At 44.1% G+C, this 18,107-nt stretch overlaps 1 protein-coding gene across 2 annotated transcripts in view; it reads left to right on the forward strand.

The window, feature by feature from the left end:
- Window positions 1-18,107, forward strand: part of PLXNA4 (plexin A4) — a 139,008-nt gene that overhangs the window by 97,931 nt on the left and 22,970 nt on the right. For both annotated transcript variants that reach the window (XM_036760468.1, XM_036760469.1), the window contains 4 exons: window positions 12,363-12,466; window positions 13,901-14,000; window positions 15,615-15,805; window positions 16,982-17,151. In XM_036760468.1, the coding sequence (XP_036616363.1) occupies window positions 12,363-12,466; window positions 13,901-14,000; window positions 15,615-15,805; window positions 16,982-17,151 (565 nt within the window). The remainder of the gene's footprint in view (window positions 1-12,362; window positions 12,467-13,900; window positions 14,001-15,614; window positions 15,806-16,981; window positions 17,152-18,107) is intronic.

Here is an 18,107-nt window from a genome sequence, read left to right on the forward strand (position 1 = left end):
CTGCCTCCCTCTAAAATGCTCCCGTTTGATGATTTACAGCCCTCATAAGAGGGTACAATTGATTAGATGCCCTCCAAATCCCCCTACGGCTTTGTGATCCTACAAGACACACAAGAAATGGGGTTCCTGGCCTCTCCAAAGTCACCCCCTCAGAAAGCAATGTCATATGAGGACTTTTCTCTCCTCTTCCTTTTTTGACTTCCAATCACCTTCCTTTTTAAAAAAATATTCTCTTGCAAAGGTCAGAATGGTCTCTCCATTCCCACCTAATTAAAGAATACTTGGAAGGAGTAGGATTTAAGCAGTAGATTCTAAAGGAATGAGGATGGAAATTACTTGGGGGTAGGAAGGAAGCTATTGTTCCCAAGAGCCAAGAAGTGTTCCCCCAGTGGCAATAGGGAGAGGAGTGGTATGCAAACCCAGGGAGAAGGTTGGGCATGATGCAAGGATGGGTCGTCCAACACTTTAGCAGCTACTGGAGTGGATGCCATAAAGCATCTGGTCCAGCATTGTTCTCAAGTTGTCATCTCTAGAGCGAGGGGCAGAGAGGGGTATAAGTGAGCATGAGATCTCAACCATCCTCAGTGATTTTCAGAGCTGAAAGACACCATGTGAATCATCTAGTCAAACTCCTTCACTTTACCAATGAGAAAACTGAGGCCCAGAGCTGACATGACTCACCAGAGGTCCTATAGGTGGTCCGTGTCAAACTCCAGAACCCTGGGTCAGGGCCCAGGTGCTCTGACTCCAAATCCAGTGTTCTTTCTATAATCCCATGTCCCCTTTCTCCTGTCCTGAAAGGTGTGGTTGCCATCACCATCATCACCATAGCAATAATAATAATTCACATGTGGAAGTGGAGTTTACAAAGTGTTTTCTTCACAAAAAACCCAGGAAACGGGGTAATGGCTCAATATCCTCATTTCACCTCAGAGAAAGTAAATGTCTTGCCAAAGATCATAAAGCTGATAGAAGTCTGAGTCAGGGTTCAAATCCAAACCTTATGATGAGAGAGAGAGAGAGAGAGAGAGAACATTTACCAGATGCTCCCTATGTGCCAGACATCGATCAAAGTGCTGGCCTTACAAATACAAGTAAGCAAGATAGTGCCTGCCCTCAAGGGGGTTACCTTCGAATGGGGAAGCATAATGCAGAAAGGGGCAAGACCTGTGCAGTGGGCATGACGAGGAGAAAACTGAAGTGACACGGAGGCCTGGACTTCAACAAAATAAGGCAAAAACTCACACAGCAGAACTAGATTACTGGGGACAGACCCCAAGTCTTCAGGTCTTTCCCCACCCTATTTCCCACTGTTGTATGGCTGATAGAGATTCCCCCACCTAATAAGAGCAGGCCCTTTCAGATAACCTGCAAAGAGAACTTCAGGGGAGGTCACTTTGATTTCCTAATAATTGTTGCCTTGGGTCATCTTGGAGCTGATTGCCTCCATCCCACCTGGGTCTTGGCAGTATCTGCCAGGCTATCACAGCAGTATCCCCAGGGCCCGGACAAAGCCCTTGAGGAATGACACTTTCCTGGGTGACATTGACCAAGCTGCCTCTCTGTCCCTGAACAAATGCATCAGGGTTTTCTCCCTCAGCTCACGTTGCAGAGCCAGGGGAGGGGTTTCTATTTTAGCGTTAGCCAGAGAATCCAAGGGAGCTGATTTGGTAAAGGGACCACTGGACTGGGAATTAGGAGGCCTGGGTTCTATTTATTATCATTACTGTTATGATAATTAAGCATATGTTGAACACCAACAACACACGGAGCATAAAATTAGACACAGTCCTTGCCTACGGGCCCCATAAGGCTAATTAAACAAGCTATACACATGCAGAGAGGAGAGGAGAGGAAAGAAGAGGAGAGCAGGGGAGAGGAGAAGAGAGCAGAGGAGAGGAGAGCAGAGGAGAGGAGAGCAGGGGTGAAGGGGAGAGGAGAGACAGAGAGAGACAGAGACAGGGACAGAGAGAGAGAGAGAGACAGAGAGAGAGAGAGAGACAGAGACAGAGAGAGAGACAGGGACAGAGAGAGAGACAGGGACAGAGAGAGAAACAGAGAGAGAAGGAGAGAGAGACAGGGACAGAGAGAGAGACAGGGACAGAGAGAGAGACACACACACATAGAGAGACAGAGAGACACAGAGAGAGAGAGACAGATAGACAGAGACAGAGACAGAGACAGAGACAGAGAGAGGAGGAGAGGAGATTGTGTTGTCCTTCAGAACTGAAGGCAGTGCTGCTGACCCCTCATCACTCTGCCAGCCACTTTTCCAGTTTGCACTAAAGCTATCCACACCCTTCTTCTTGCCACCTCCATACAACCCTGCAGTACATGTCCAGTGATGCCCTTGACTTTCCCTCTGCAGCCATATGGCCCAAAGTTTGTCAGCACCAACCAGCACTAACAACAAAGTTTCTTTCCCCTGCTGTGTCAGGGTGTATACAGGCTGGAGCATAATACCCATGATAATTTGACCACGGATCTGACATAAATCCATCATTAAGAATGCGGATTACTGGGGAAAGGAGGTGGGTTAGTCTGATATCTAGAGTGAGGGTAGGCAGATGGACAGCTCCTGAGCATCCACTGGTATTCACAAAATGTTAAAAGAATCAGAGACTGACTGTGTAGATCTTTGAGGGAATATTTATAGAAGGCTAAGAGGAGACACCATGGAGTAGGAGGGAGGATCTAGGATTTGGAGTCAGACCACATGGGTTAAAATCCAAGCTCTCTCATATAATACCAGGAGGCAGAGGGAGTGATGAAGGTACAGTCAGAGTACCTGGGTTCAAATCTCATCACTGATAGCTTAATAATCAGGTATTAAGTGCTTGGGGCATCTATGTGCTGGGCCTGGAGTCAGGAAAACTCATCTTCCTGAATTCAAATGTGGTCTCAGACACTTCTTAGCTGTGTGACCCTAGGCAAATCGCTTAACCCTGTTTGCCTCAGTTTACTCCTCTGTCAAACAAGCTGGAGAAGGTAATGGCAAACCTCTCCAGGATCTCTGCCAAGAAAACCCCAAATGGGGTCATGGAGAGTTGGACACAACTGAAGAATGAATCAACAACAATTAAGTGGTTACTATGATCCAGGCACTATGCCAGGTGTGGGGGGACGTAAAGACAAAGAATAGAACAATCTTTATCGTTACGGAGATGCTTACTGGTGCGGCCATGGGCAAGTTACTCCAACTTCTAGTTTCCTTCTCTCTTGGACTAGGCAGCCTCTGAGGCCCCTTCCATCTCCAGATCTATGAGCCTGTGAGCCATCATTTCATTAGCATAGATACTAGTGTGTGATACAGGGGATGGAGAGCCACCCTTGAAGCCGACAAGACTCGGACACAAGTCCCACCTTCCACATATAATGGCTGTGTTGGCCTCGGCAAGTGATCTAGTCAACTCAATAATAGCAATAAACATAATAATAATAAAAAGAGCAAGCATGTATATAGTACCTTAAAGTTTGCAAAATACAAATATTATTTCATTTGATCCTTACAATAACCTCTGGAGGCAGGTGCTGTTATTATCCCCATGTTACAGAGGAGGCAAATGAGGTTGAGTGACTTGCCCAGGGTCCCACAGCTAGTAAGTGTCTGAGGTCAAATTTGAACTCAGGTCCTCCTAACTCCAGTCTAGCAATCTAAGACTATAAATTGCAGAGAAAGTGGCTACCTGCACTATCTGAGTGAGTTTCCCCATTTGGGAGTTCCTATACCAGTGAAATCTGAGATCCAGCTATTCCAGACACTAGTAAGGAAACTCTCTTCACACTTAGAAAACTCAGTAACAACAGTGCTCATAGGCACTGAGAGTATAAGCGATTCACCAGTGGCTCCACAATCAAGGCAGGACTTGAACTCAGGTCTTTTTACATCCAAAGACAGCCTTCTCTCCACTAGGTCATGTTGCTTCTTAGCTCCAAAATGCTAAATTTTAAATGCTGTGCTAAAATCACATGATGCCCTCCTCTGGATCACTTCACAACGTGAAATGCCTGGAATAGTTGCTTAGGCTTAGAGAAAGAATGGAACCTCAGAGGTCACCTAGCCCAATCCTCTCATTTTATGTATGAGGAAATTGAGGCACAAAGTTAAAGACGTGACCAGACTGATGTAGCTTATTTAGTGTTGGAGGTGGGATGTGAACCTAGGGCACTCCAATCTAGAGTTATTTCTACTCCTCTCTGTGCCTTCCCCATTAAATTCCCTGTTGGAAACAGAAAGAGCAAGCCAGGATGGACCAGAAGGCTGACCTAGGCTGACTCGTCTCATGACTGCTGTCTGTGACCACAGCAGAGCACTGACTCATCCTACTCTGTCTCCTCACTGCCTGCCCTGGGCAATCATTTTTCACTTGTATCTTGCTTGCTGCATCTGAACATCTTCTAATTTAAAGAAATAGGAAAATAAGTTGCCCATGTCACCAGCGGAATTTTTTTTTAAAGTACCAAATACTGAGCCTCAGGGAATCCACAGCCCCTATACTCAAGGAACAGTTGTGGTCAGTGCTCCAGTTCAGGCTAGGTCCCACGCTTTAGAACATGGCCCTACGTGGTGTAAGTGTGGGGATAGGAAGAAGTAATGTTTAGGAGAATGAGCAGAGGAAGGGCCATCAGACATGACTCTGAAGAATAAGGAAAATTTGTGGACAATTTGTCCACTAGCTTGCTGTGTAACTTTGGACCAGTCATTTCACTCTCTGTTTCCTCACCTGTAAAATGAAGGCATTGAATCAGAAGACCTCTCAGGACCCCTGTACCATGAACATTCAATGACTCTACCCTTCCCCACAGCTTGCCTCCCTTTCCCCAGTGGGAAAAAAGGAAAGAATCATTCCTTTCTATGGAAAGAGAAAATTCCCCCCCCCCCAAGAAAGAGCCAATGAGAGAGCTTTGACCTACTTAGAAAGAAAATACCAGGTGGTGTCATTGAATACTTGGGATAATTGTCCTGTGTATGAGCCTGTGGCTGTAATTTCACTGCTTAGAATACCTCATAGACCAAGGTTAGTGGTTTGACTCACCTACCAAGTAATTTAGGTAGGCTCAGTTCCACAGGCTGCTCCTCTAATTCTGCCCGTCTGTCTGCATGCCATGGGTCGCAAGGACAAGAAGTGTGGGTAGTTTCAGTGTAAATCTATCCCCAGTACTGGAGGAAAAAAAATCAAGTCACAAATCCTTGGATCTACAGCACTTTTTTAATGTCTAAAAGTCATCTCATTTCATTATAACCCTTTGAAGAACAAGCCAGCATTGTGTACCTCATCTTTTTTTCAGAAGAGAAATTGGACACACTTGAATGACTGCTATTTACTTGCTAAGCATCTTAACAGGACAATCAGGATTAGAATTCAGTGCCCCCAAATCACTACACAGGGCTGCTTAGTCCACCAAGCCATATGGACTACCTCCAGGTCCTGCTGAGATTTGCTGTCGTTACATTGATCAGGCAGAGAAGGGGCAGCTGCCCACCTAGAGGGAGTCCCCCCTTGCCTGGCACTTTCCCCATCTAGCTACAGCCAGCCCTGTTACCATTTTAATGGAAGGTAATGAGCTTCCAGCAGTGTTGGGCTCCAGCCATGAAACAGAACTATCATGCTCTCATCATCTCAGACCATTGAATAGAGAGTATCAGAGACTCAGGCCGTGGGTCCTCCAGTGGACGGGTGCCAAGGTCACCTCTCAGGCCCCTGGGCATATGTTCTAGAATCCTTTGGGTTTTCACCAGACTGTTCTGATAGGAACCCTTTCCATCCTGGAACTCTTCTCTGCCCCAGACACCATCAGATCAAAGAACTATAGCACATTAGAGCTGGGAAGGGTCTTAGGCAAAGGTGTCAAACTCATGGTCCATAAAACTCCAGAGTGCTGGGAACTAGATTAAAATGTAATTGGGAAATATTTAACAAAATAAATAAAGTTCAACAAAATGTCGATAATATTAATTTATGTGTCAAACCAATATGTGGCCACAGGGATCGATTTCTATTTGAGTGTGACATCACTGTTCTTAGAGGTCATAGATGTAAAGGGACCTCAGAGGTCACCTATTCTACCCCTTCATTTTACAGATGAGAAAAGGAAAATACAAAGAAGTGTCATGAGTAAGTGGTATATCTAGGACTGGGGCCCAGATTTCCCGTGCTCTATATGCTATACCTCTTCAAATTCTTGACACATTCATGTCTTTTCAGGCAAGTGGGGGAATTAAGAAGGTAGATTTTTCTTTTTTAATATACTATGTGATCTGTGGTGGTTTGCCAATATCAGATGAAGAGTTTTGGGGGTAACACTTGCATCCTCACTATAGCTCCAACTGTCCTTGCTATAACATTCATAGCCAGCTTGAGGCTAGCTGCTCCTTCTTTTCTATCTTGAGTTTTTATTTGTTTTTAACGGTACTGCTAACTAGCTGCCTCAGTGTAGCCAATTCTCTTCCTTTTCCCTATCATACCAACTGACCTGAAGCCCTAATGACCACAGTCAATTCCATCAGCTTTACCATCCGCAAAGCTAAATGATGAGTGGTCCCTAAAGGCCTCTTGAGGCTGCCCATCCGGTCCATTGAGCATGGATGTCATCTTTACATTTTCATTATTACAGCCATCACTGATCTCAAAAGTGAATGGCAAAAATGCCCCACAGAGCGGGGTTTGGGGAGAGGCGGATTCAGGAGACCTGGTAATTGCAAACATGACATTGGTTTGCTTTGTAACCATGGGAAAGTGACTTTCCTTCCTTTTGTGAGCTAGCCACAGCGGGGGTGGCAGTACTGGCTATTTTCCCTCAAATTCAGAATGTTTTGAACTTCTCACAGACAAGGGCTGTGATCAACGAACAAGTCAACAAATATTTATTAGGTCCCAATTCTGTACAAGGGACTGTCCTAAGTGATGGGACAGATAAAAGGTTGAACAAAATGTGATCTCAGCCCTCAGGGAACTTTCACTCTAGTGATAGAGATACACAAATAACCACAATACAATAGACTATGGAGGAGAGTGCATAAAAGAGGGCCATGGAGGTGCCAAAGAGAGACAGAAATGGCTTTTGGCTGAGATGACATAGGAAGGTTTCCTGGAGGCCATGGTATCTGAGCTGAACTTCAAAGGATCAGGTAGGGAAGGGAGAGGGATTCCAGGGATAATGAGAGGACTGAGCAAAGGCACTGAAAGTATGTGTTTTAGGAACATAGGTAGAAAAAAACGGTAGATTGGAATCTGATGGTCCAGGACTTTGAATGCAAGACTGTCCAGAATCAAGACTTTCTTCAGTTTAGACTTTACTTAGTAGTCAAAACTTTCGAACACTGGAGTGAAATGATTAGATCTGTCCATTAGGAAAATTAGTGCGGCAAGTAACGTAGGATGAAGGGGAAAACGAGACAAGATGTGGAGACCAATGAGGAAATTATTGCAATAGTCTAGGAGAGGTACGGAGACGTTATGTTAGTATAGTAGCAATAGGAATTCAATTAAATTTAATTCGATAAATATGTGTTATATTCACTATATGCAGAGACTTGTGATAGACACTTTGGGGGAACAAATAAATAAATTCCATGGGATCCCTGCCCTCACAGAGTTTGTAATCTAGTTGGGAGAATAATATTTATACAGTGTTTTAAGGTTTGTGAAATACTTTAAAAATATTAACTCATTTGATCCTCACAGCTCTGAGAGTTAATTATTTATCATCCCCATTTTAAAGTTGAGGTAACTGAGGCTGTGATTTGAAACGACTGTATTCATCACACAGCTAATAAGTGCTTGAGGTCAGATTTGAACTCCTGTCTTCCTGACTCTAAGTCTGGTATTCTAAGCACTATGCTACCCTTCCCCTTCCCCCCATATGTGTATATATACATATATATGTCTCTGTGTATATATGTGTGTGTTGTGTATTTGTATCCAACTACTTTATTCTTATGTATTTGTATTTTTCGATAAATGCTAAAAATTAAATAAATTACTATTTTGAATTGTATATAATATAATATGCATTAATATAATACTTTCAGGCTTACAAAGTACTTTCTTCACAAGTATATGCCATAGCACCAGTGTTATTATATTCAGTTTAAAGATGAGAAAGCTGAGGCTGAGGGAAGTTTTCTGACTTTCTCAGGATCATGGTGAGGACATGAAAGCTTCCAGGAGTTTAAAGCCAGGTGTTTGGATTCCGAGTCTAGTGACATTTTCACAATAACATGTTGCCCTCTATTCTGTCTGGTTCCATTTATACATAGGATGTGAATAGCCATGAGGCAAAGTACAAAGTAAATAAATGCTCCCTGTGTGACCTTCAGCAAGTTACTTAATTTTTCTGGACCTCAGTTCCCTGGCTGTACTAGATGCCCTCAGAGGTGCTTAATAGGACAAAATCTACAATCTTAGGATTTTTTTAACCAGCTATTATTTTATCAATGTATCAGTTTTTATCAATGGCGAAAAACTTACTTTATTCATGTATATCCACACTTTCTCTACCAACACTTATGATTGTGGCCCAAACCTAATTAAAATGTTGCTCCAATCTGATTTTAATGTGTTGATGTATGAGTAAGAAAAAGAAATATATATGCATGTGTAGTTTTCTATGTCAATATATGTCCCACAGGGATCCTTATGTATGGTTTATGCGAGATGGGTGGTGTCAAAATTGACTTAGAAGTTATGTATTGACTTAGAAAAATACATATTAAAATTATCTGTATTTGGCAGTTAGGTGGTACAATGTATAGAGGGCCAAGCCTGGAGTGAGTCAAACTCAACTTTCTGAGTTCAAATCTGGCCTCAGACACTTACTAGCTTTATGACCGTGGGAGAGTCATTTAACCCTGGAGTGTCCTGTTTGCCTCAGTTTCCTCATCTGTAAAATGAGCTGGAAAAGGAAATGGCAAACCACTCCAGTATTTCTGCCAAGAAAACCCCAAATGGGGTTATGAAGCGTGAGACAGGACTGCAAAAGGACTGACTCAACGTTCTAGTGTATTTGTATTTATCTTGTCAAATGTTTCCCAGTTGCATTTTAATCTGGTTTTGCCACACTCAGGAGTGTGGCCCATTACATTATGGCGCATAGGTCATGTGTTTGATGCCTCTGCTGTACACCATGTGGCCTCTTTTCAATCCTATGACACACAGTATTTTAGGAGGGAAGATAGGGAACAGGTGCTTCCTGGAAAGTGTATTGACTGGAGCCAGTGACTGACCCCACATCTACTGACATCTTGGGGTAGGGGTGGCAGGGGGAGAAAGACACATGTGAGGCATTGTCATTATGTTGTCTTGAGCCCCAGTCGAGACTGGAGAGAGAAATGTTCCCAAGAACTGGGTAGTGCTGAACCCATCGAAGGTGCTCAGGAGTTGACCGATGTCATTGTACTTTGGGTATTTCTATCCAGAAAGAGCCCTGGCCTGGGAGTCAGGATACCTGGACTGGGACACCAAATGTGCCTTGTGACATTAAGCAAGGCCCTTGTGCTCGCCACAACTCATTTTGTTCATCTCTATAAATGAAGGCCTTCTACTAAACAGCAGTGTAGTACATACAATAGGAAGATTGTAGGCTGCACTGGGAATCAGAGGTACTGGGTTTGAATCCCAGGTATTAGCTAGCCACCCGGGTGACTCTACAAGCCATTTTACTCCTTGGCTTTCCTTGGCCATTGGTCTTGATGGCCTCCAAGGTCCCTTCTGGCTCTAAATCCTATGACTCTGAAACTTTGAGCCTGGGTGACTAGGAGAATGATAGTTTCGTTAGCAGAAACAGGGAAGGCGATGTCTGGTAGCCAGTTTGAAATACCAGAGGTAATATAAGGCAGGGAGTGGTGGGACAGGACCTCTATAAATACCCCAAATGTGACAACTTAGCCCAAGGCAAGGCAAAGTAGAATATCCACATCCCAGCTCTGAAAATGGGGAAAATGAGGCTGTGAATCAGGAAATGGATTCCTTGGGGCCATGGGCTGAATCCATAACAGCACCAGGATTAATCACTTGAGTCATTATTTCCATTACTATAATGCTCTCTGAAAAGCACCTTGCTTCCTCCAAAGTATGAAAGTGACTGCATCTGCTTAGCAATGGGCTAGGTCTGGAAGCCATATTTCTCTGGCCATTTGACCGGAATATGTATTGTACTTGAATTTAAGAGGCTGTTCTGGGGGGTATGTGTGTGTGTGCGTGTGCGCGTGTGCTCTCCTGTGGTATGTATCCTTCTGGGTAACACATGGATTTCCAAGTGCTTTCCATCAGAGACTGGAATGCACCCATCTATGTCTCCAAATGGACTGTACCTTGTGCACTTACAGATGTCTCTGGCATGTGGCTCACGGACATGGTTATGGTGCTCCATGTGTGATTCATCAGTGTAGGTGTTTGTGCAGGCAATGTGACTGCAGAGATGCAGATGCTGGTTTCATATCATAATAATGTGCAGGGTTTTATACCTAAAGGTAATAATTCTGACTCACTACGAATAACACATGCAGATGGAGCTTTCTTTCCAAGAGGGAGGATGGGTCACGCTGATGTAGCCACACTTCTCTCATGCAGTATCATTTGTGGCCGATGGTGTCCCTGCCAGGGTTACTTAGGGGTGCAGGCTATGAAACTGAGCAGTTACAGCCTTATGCCCTTGCCACTTATTTGAATGGAGAGACAACACAGTTCTTTCATACTATCTGTGTTACCTTGAGCAAGTCATTTTAATGCTCTGGACCTCAGTTTTCTTGCCTGTAAACTGGGCCTGGAGTCAGGAAAAGCTGAGTTCAAATCCAGCCTTAGACACTTATTAACTGTGTGACCCCGGGCAACTCACTTAACCCTGTTTGCCTCAGTTTCCTCATCTATAAAATGAGCTGGAGAAGGAAATAGCAAACCACTCCAGTATCTTTGTCAAGAAAACCCCAAATGGGGTCATGAAGAATCAGACACAACTGAAGTGACTGGGGAAAGAATGAGGGAGATAGACCAGGTGGTCTCTAAGATGCCTTCCAGCTCAGTCTATGTTCCAATGGTACAAGACGAATGAACCAACAAGCATTAATTAAACACCTACTATGTGCCAGGTGTTAGTGTTAGTAAGTTAGTCTCTGGGGATACAGAGAAAAGCAAGACAGTCCCTGCCCTCCCAGAGCTCCTAGTCTAGCCAGAGAAGATGGCAGGTCCATCTATAGATGCAAAATAGATTAAAGCTGATGGGGGGTGGGGCAGATACTAAAAACTGGGAAGATCAGGAAAGGATTCAACTGTGGTTGACTGGAGCCTTGAAGGAAACTGAATCCTGTGAGATGGAGATGAGGAGGGAATGCTTTACAGATATGTACAAATATATGGAGGCAAAAGATGGAGTTCTGTGTATGAGGAAGAGCAGGAAGACCAGTGTGACCCAGCCACGGTATGTGTGGAGCCTATAAGCACATTCAGTGAAACACAAAGAAGATAAAGAATTAAACAAAAAGCATTTATTATTAAACACCTGTCAGGGGCCACATATTGTCTGTCCTGAGCACTGAGAATACAAAGACAAAAGTGAAATGGTCCCTGCCCTCAAGGCGCTTATAGTCCATGGAGTGCCTAAATAGCTGTCAGATAGATAGAGAAATAAATGGATGAATGAAGGAATAAATGAATAGATAGATAAATAGATGAACAAATGGGTAGATAGATACATGGGTGAATAAATGAATAGATAAATGGATGAATGGATGGATGGATAAATGGATGAATAAATGGATAGATATCTTGCTAAAACAAAGCATTCAAAGCAGAATGTAAGTCATAAGGAACAAATTTGGTCCCAAAGAATAGATATGAGAAGACATCCGCCACCCCACCCAATCCTTTGCAAAAGTAGAGGTCCATAGATAATAGAACATTGCATGTGATGTCAATTTTTTAAATATGCTGATTAGTTTTTTGGAATTTTTTCTCTCTTTTTAAAAACTCCTTTGTTATAAGGTAGGGCTGTCTGGGAAGGAAGATGGGGAGGGATACTGGAAACATCTAGAGGATGTAAAAACAAAAGATTTCAATTAAAATCCATTATTTTAAAAAAATGTGTCTGAAGTCAGACTCTTAATTGGTGTCATGGCCAGGAGTCAAGCCCACTTCTCCTGACTCTAAAAGAGTATCCTTTCCATCCTGTCCCCCAGCTATGAAAAGAACTGCAAGGTATGAGAGATTAGAACACTTGGCTGCTCCTGCCATCAGGGTTGATGCTGTTCATATCCTTAATTGTTGGTGTGTATGAGCGGCATGCTAGGGTTGGTGTGTGTGTGAGAGTTCCCAGACTCTCATTATGTATCTCAGAACCCACTGAAACACCACCTCTTTTCCCAACAGAGTGGCGACAAGGAAGCGGGGCTAGGATGATCCTACAAGATGAAGACATCACTACCAAGATCGAGAATGATTGGAAGAGACTCAACACGTTGGCCCATTACCAGGTAAGGAGGAGGAGAGGTTAGGTGAGCCAAGAGGCTCCCGGCCAGAACCTATCATGAGGTCCAGGATAGATCAGGCATTATACAGCTAGCAGCACCTCTCCTGGTCTCAAAAAGCAGGCCCTTAATTCCATTTGCTAGTCCTCTTTCTTGGTGCCAATGAGGGGGGCCCTCATAGAAGCCCTGTGCCCCAAGAATCAGGCCCTTGAGCTCCCTGCAGAAGGTGGGTTGGGAGCCTGAAAAAGGGATGAGGGCTAGGAGTCAATTAGCCTGGATCTGGTGATTTTTAGGCAGAAGCGGCTGTCTGTATTGGAGAATAGTAATAAAAGATGCCCCAGCAGGGTACCAGTCTTGGATGGCATGAGCAGTGAATAGCAAAGATGAGTCCTGGCTCAGCATCTCTCCCTCTCTCTTGAAAGCTAAGGTTCTCTCTTAGGGAAAATCTCGGCAGTTCCTAAAACCCCTGCGCTCTGAATCGAGGACTCTGATTTCATCAGACATATTTAAACCTGGAAGGACCATTAGAGGCCCTCAAGTCTAGTCTACCCAGAAAGATTTAAATGACTTGCCCAAAGTCACAGCAAGTAGAAGAGTCAGGATTTGAACCCAGGTCCTCTGACTACAAATCTAGCACATCATTTGGTATGTCAGAGGCATAATGATCTTTGAGTTCATGTTACCCTAATCCTCTTATTTAACATAGGCAGAAACTGACTGAGGAGCAGAGCTGGGGGCTCAGAGCAGATCTTCTCAGTCCAAAGTCTAGTGTTCTAGACTTTGTTCTAGACAATTGGATTTAATTTCATATTGCTGCCAAAATCTGGTGCTGTCCATGGCTCAAAGGGCAATTAATTTGAGAGAGGCAGTGAGGTGTAGTAGAAAGAGAAGTAGTTTTGGAGTCTGAGAACCAGGGTTCCAATCCCAGCTCTTCCAATTACTGCCTGTGTCACCTTGGCCAAGTCACTGGGCCTCTGTTATCTTATCTGTAAAATGAAGAGGAGAGGCAGCTAGGTGGTCCAGTGAATAGCGTTTTGAGCCTTGAGTCAGAAAGACTCATCCTTGTGAGTTCAAACATGGCCTCAGACTCTTATTAGCTGTATGACCCTGGGCCAATTGCTTAACCCTGTTTGCCTCAGTTTCCTCATCTGTAAAATGAGCTGGAGAAGGAAATGGCAAACCACTCTAGGATCTTTGCTAAGATGACCCCAAATGGGGTCAAGGAGAGTTGGACAAGACTGGGGAAAAAAGGAACAAAATGAAGGAGGTAGAGGGTTGATTTCAAAACCGTGACCCCGATCCTCCATAAGGCAGCGAACAAGAAAAATATCCATTCTCTAAAGTCCCTCCCAGTTCTGTTGGCTATGGTCCCATTCAACCGGGTTTCGTGGTGTGGCTGACATTTCCATGCCTGCCTCATCAGACACCTTTCCTCTCTAGGTACCAGATGGCTCAGTAGTGGCTTTAGTCTCCAAGCAAGTCACAGCCTATAATGCAGTGAATAACTCCACCGTCTCCAGGACGTCGGCGAGCAAATATGGTAAGGGCTCGTCATCCCTGGGAGGTGAGGCTGTTGCTCTAAGCAAGGGTTGTCATGAAGACGGCACAGCTGTAATGGGATGGGCAGAACCAGAGGACCAGCAGCCTCAAGCTGAGCCATTCAGTCCGATTACTGGGGAACAAGAGCATAATTACTGGGTGCAGCTCCTGACTCTTATGGGGAGGCAGGAGACCCAGCAGAGACTTCCATCCCAGAGAATCGAGAGTAATTATGGATGAGGCCAGAGAAAGAGTGGAAATGCTATGGAGGGGCAAGGGAGGCATGATGAGGAGAAAAGACAATGGGGGAGTTTTGGAGAAGATGAGAGCCCTCCACTTTTTGTTCATGGATAGAAGCAATTGCTCTCAAGGCATTCAGGAGCTAGTCAGAGATTCCGAACATGGAGAAATTAAACTTGAGAAGTCTTATGAAGCAACGAGTGAGAAAAATATACAATCTATATGGGCATGGAGTAGGAGAAAGAGGTGGGTCTGAATCCGGGCTCAGCCACACAGTCTGACCATGTGATCTTAAGCAAGTCAGTCAATTAGTCGGTCAATAATCATTTATTAAGCTCTTACCGTGTGCCAAGGAAGCACTGGGGATACAAAAATAGGCAATAGCTCATGTTCTAATGGAGGAGACAACCTGAAAATAACTATATATATAATAATTATATATATAAAATATAATATATAATATGTAATGTATATTATATGACATATATATATATAATACATAATGACTACCAGGAACTTCCTATCTCATGCCATAAGGCTCCAGCAATGCAATGATGTGTATGAAAGTACGTTGCAATGAAAAATTACAATTAAATGCAATTGTTTTCGCTGCTGCCGCTGCTGCTGCTGCTCTTGTTAAGGCTAAGGGGGCATCAAATAAAGGAGCAGAGTGAATGTGACCAAGTCATTTTAATCTAGGGAGCCTAAGGGGGTGAATTTCAAACCAGGCCTTGAAGTAGGTGAAAGACATGAGATGATAAAGAGACAGATGGAGGGAAGGGTTTGAACAAGCACAGAGGCTGTATTCAAGAAATGTTTCTGAAATGCTCACTATGTTTAAAGCTCTGTGCTAGGTACCATGGCAGGAAAGAATAATAAGAATATATAAGAATATGGTCCTTGGCCTCAAGGGACTTGAGGCAGCTAGGTGTCCAGTGGATAGAGTGCTGGGCCTGGAGTCAGGAGGACTCGTCTTTCTGAGATCAAATCTAACCTCAGACTAGCTGTGTGACCCTGGACAAGTCACTTGACTCTGTTTGCCTTGGTTTCCTCATCTGTAAAATGAGCTGGAGAAGGAAATGGCAAACTACTCCAATATCTTGTCCAAAAAAACCCCAAATAATGTCACAAAGAGTTTGACACAACTGAAATGACCAAAGAACAAAGGGGCAACAAGATGTGCCAGAATAACAATGAAAAAGAATAAGGATAAATGTAAACACCAGGGCTGTGAAAGCTACAGCAGGCTGTACCCTCAGGGCTCCTATCAGATCATCTGCAACGGCAGAGTTAGCACACTAGAGAGTGACAAACGATGAGACCAGAGAGGGGATGCTGGGAAGACTTACAAGTTTGAATGTGTTTTCATTGGCAGAAAATATGATCCGGTACACGGGAAGCCCCGACAGCCTCCGTTCCCGCACACCCATGATCACACCTGACCTGGAGAGTGGGGTCAAGATGTGGCACCTGGTGAAGAATCATGAACATGGGGACCAGAAGGAGGGTGACCGGGGAAGCAAGATGGTGTCTGAAATCTACCTAACCCGGCTACTGGCCACCAAGGTATGGAGACCCCCAGGGTGGAGGAGACGGAAGGTAGGGGTGGATTCGGAGAGCATGGTGAGGTCTCTGTAACCCTGTATCTCTGACCAAACACACACACACACACACACACACACACACACACACACGCACGCACATACCATGTCACCTACATGTCCTTCAACTTTACCCTAGAAAAGCAAATGACAGTCAGTCTCAGATGTCCCTGTTAGGAGAAATTTTTCTTCTCCCTTACTTTCTGAGAGCCTCAGCTTTCTCATCTGTAAAAAAAAGGGATAATAATATCCGAAGGGGATTGGAGTCAGAGGTCCAACTTTCAAATCCCGGCTCTTCTAGTTACTACCTGTGTGACCTTGGGCAAGCCACATAACTTCCCTAGTCCTTGCTTTCACAATCTTTAAAAGGAAGAAGTTTGGTTAGATGATTTCTGAGGTTCGTTTCAGCCCTAAATGTATGCTCCCTTGACCCAACTTGGTGGGTCTATGTTGTTGTAAGTAAAGTATTCTGTAAACCTCTAAAGCACAATTGGAATGTGGGTTGTTATTATTATTGGCCTTGGCCCGGTTCTCCTATTAGACTTGATCAAATTAACCCAGGTTCTTCAGGCCTGTACTGGGCCGATTCTAGACTCCTCTCCTGAGGCTGACTCTGCACTCGCTTGTCCTACAGACTGGCTGCTTATATCATGGAATGAAAAATAAAAACCCAACGACAATAAAAACAAAAAACCCTAACTACTATTCATTAGCAAGTGTGAATAATGTCCAAATTAAACCAGCAGATTGTGTTTTTCTCTTCTGACCAAGAGAGTTGTTCATTAGCATTTGTGAGAAGTACTTGAATAATACCCACCAAAGGTTGCTAAACCAATTCCTTTGTGGGTTATATCCAAACACTAGTGTTCTAGAACCAGTCCAGAAGCAGCCTGTCAAGATAGACCCCAGGGATAAGGTGTCCAGAGTCCTCAAAAGGGATAAGTGAAAAGAGACTGGGGTCCGAGCCATTCTCCATATGTATCTATCCAATTTTGACCCAATACCCTAGGGTTGATGCTACCATGCCTGAGCCCTCCATCTCTTCTCAGCCTTGTTATTGGTTCTTCCTCAAAGCTCCCTGGATCTCATCATATCGACATTTGTTTCCCTTTTCTTCCCTTCTCCCCACCCAACCCCACAGGGCACTCTGCAGAAGTTTGTGGATGACCTCTTTGAGACCATCTTCAGCACCGCACACAGGGGATCTGCCCTGCCTCTTGCAATCAAGTACATGTTTGACTTCCTGGATGAACAGGCAGACAAGCATGGCATCCATGACCCCCATGTCCGTCACACCTGGAAGAGTAATTGGTGAGTGAGGAGGAGAGTCTGGGAAGATTGCTCATGACATTGAGAATCAGGGCCCCCAGGGTGCCAGCCAGATGGGCAGTGAGGGGCCAGCTCCACTGTTTTCATCTTCATGGGCAGGTCTACCTTTAAGAGAGTCACTTGCTGGTCTCTCTGTTGCCTTTTTCTGCTCTTTGTTCTCATATCATCAATTATTTATCCATTTCCTCATTCCCTAAATGCCTCCCTGTAATAATCCTCAGCTGTCCATCCAAGAGTCTGCTTTCTTCCCTTCCTTCAAATCCCATCTTCAAAGAGAAGTCTTCTAGTTACCTTATGGTCTTTAAAGGCACCAGGACAGACTTAGACCAAAGTGACACTGTATGTCTCCATCACCCAGTCCTTTCTTTCCTTTGAAAAGATGTCAACCCCTCCTTAGGTCTATGTACTATCCTTGTATCAGATTCAGACTCTGAGGGCATATGGCTGACTGTATAACGCATACCATACTGTACTTACCATAAGGCTGTTATAATTCAGGAAATGCTTAAGATGAAGAACAGAGATGGTGGATATTTAAAACTAACTCCAGCAAAAATAGTAAAATCTACTCTAAGGGTTTCTTGCTTCTACTTCAAGAAGTCTTCATTTGGTCAATTCAGCCAGACCTTTCCTAGAAGATGACTTCATGGGCTTACATCATAAAGACCATGAGAGGAGAAAATTTGAAGCAGATAATAACAGTCTAAGATGCTTAAAGAGATCAAGGAGAACTGAAAAAAGGCCATTAGATACGACATATAGAAGGGCCTTGGTATTCTTCAAGGGTGGGCTTTTAATGGAGTGGTGGGGGCAGCACAGCCAGGAAGAAAATGGGGGTAGACCATTTTTAAGGAGTTGAGTGGTGAAAGGAAGGATGAGGAAAATGAAGCATCAGGATCAAGCCAAGCATTCTTCAAGGTAAAGAAAACTCAGTTCAT

This window comes from Trichosurus vulpecula, chromosome 5, assembly GCF_011100635.1.
Source record: "Trichosurus vulpecula isolate mTriVul1 chromosome 5, mTriVul1.pri, whole genome shotgun sequence".
Lineage (NCBI taxonomy): Eukaryota > Metazoa > Chordata > Mammalia > Diprotodontia > Phalangeridae > Trichosurus > Trichosurus vulpecula.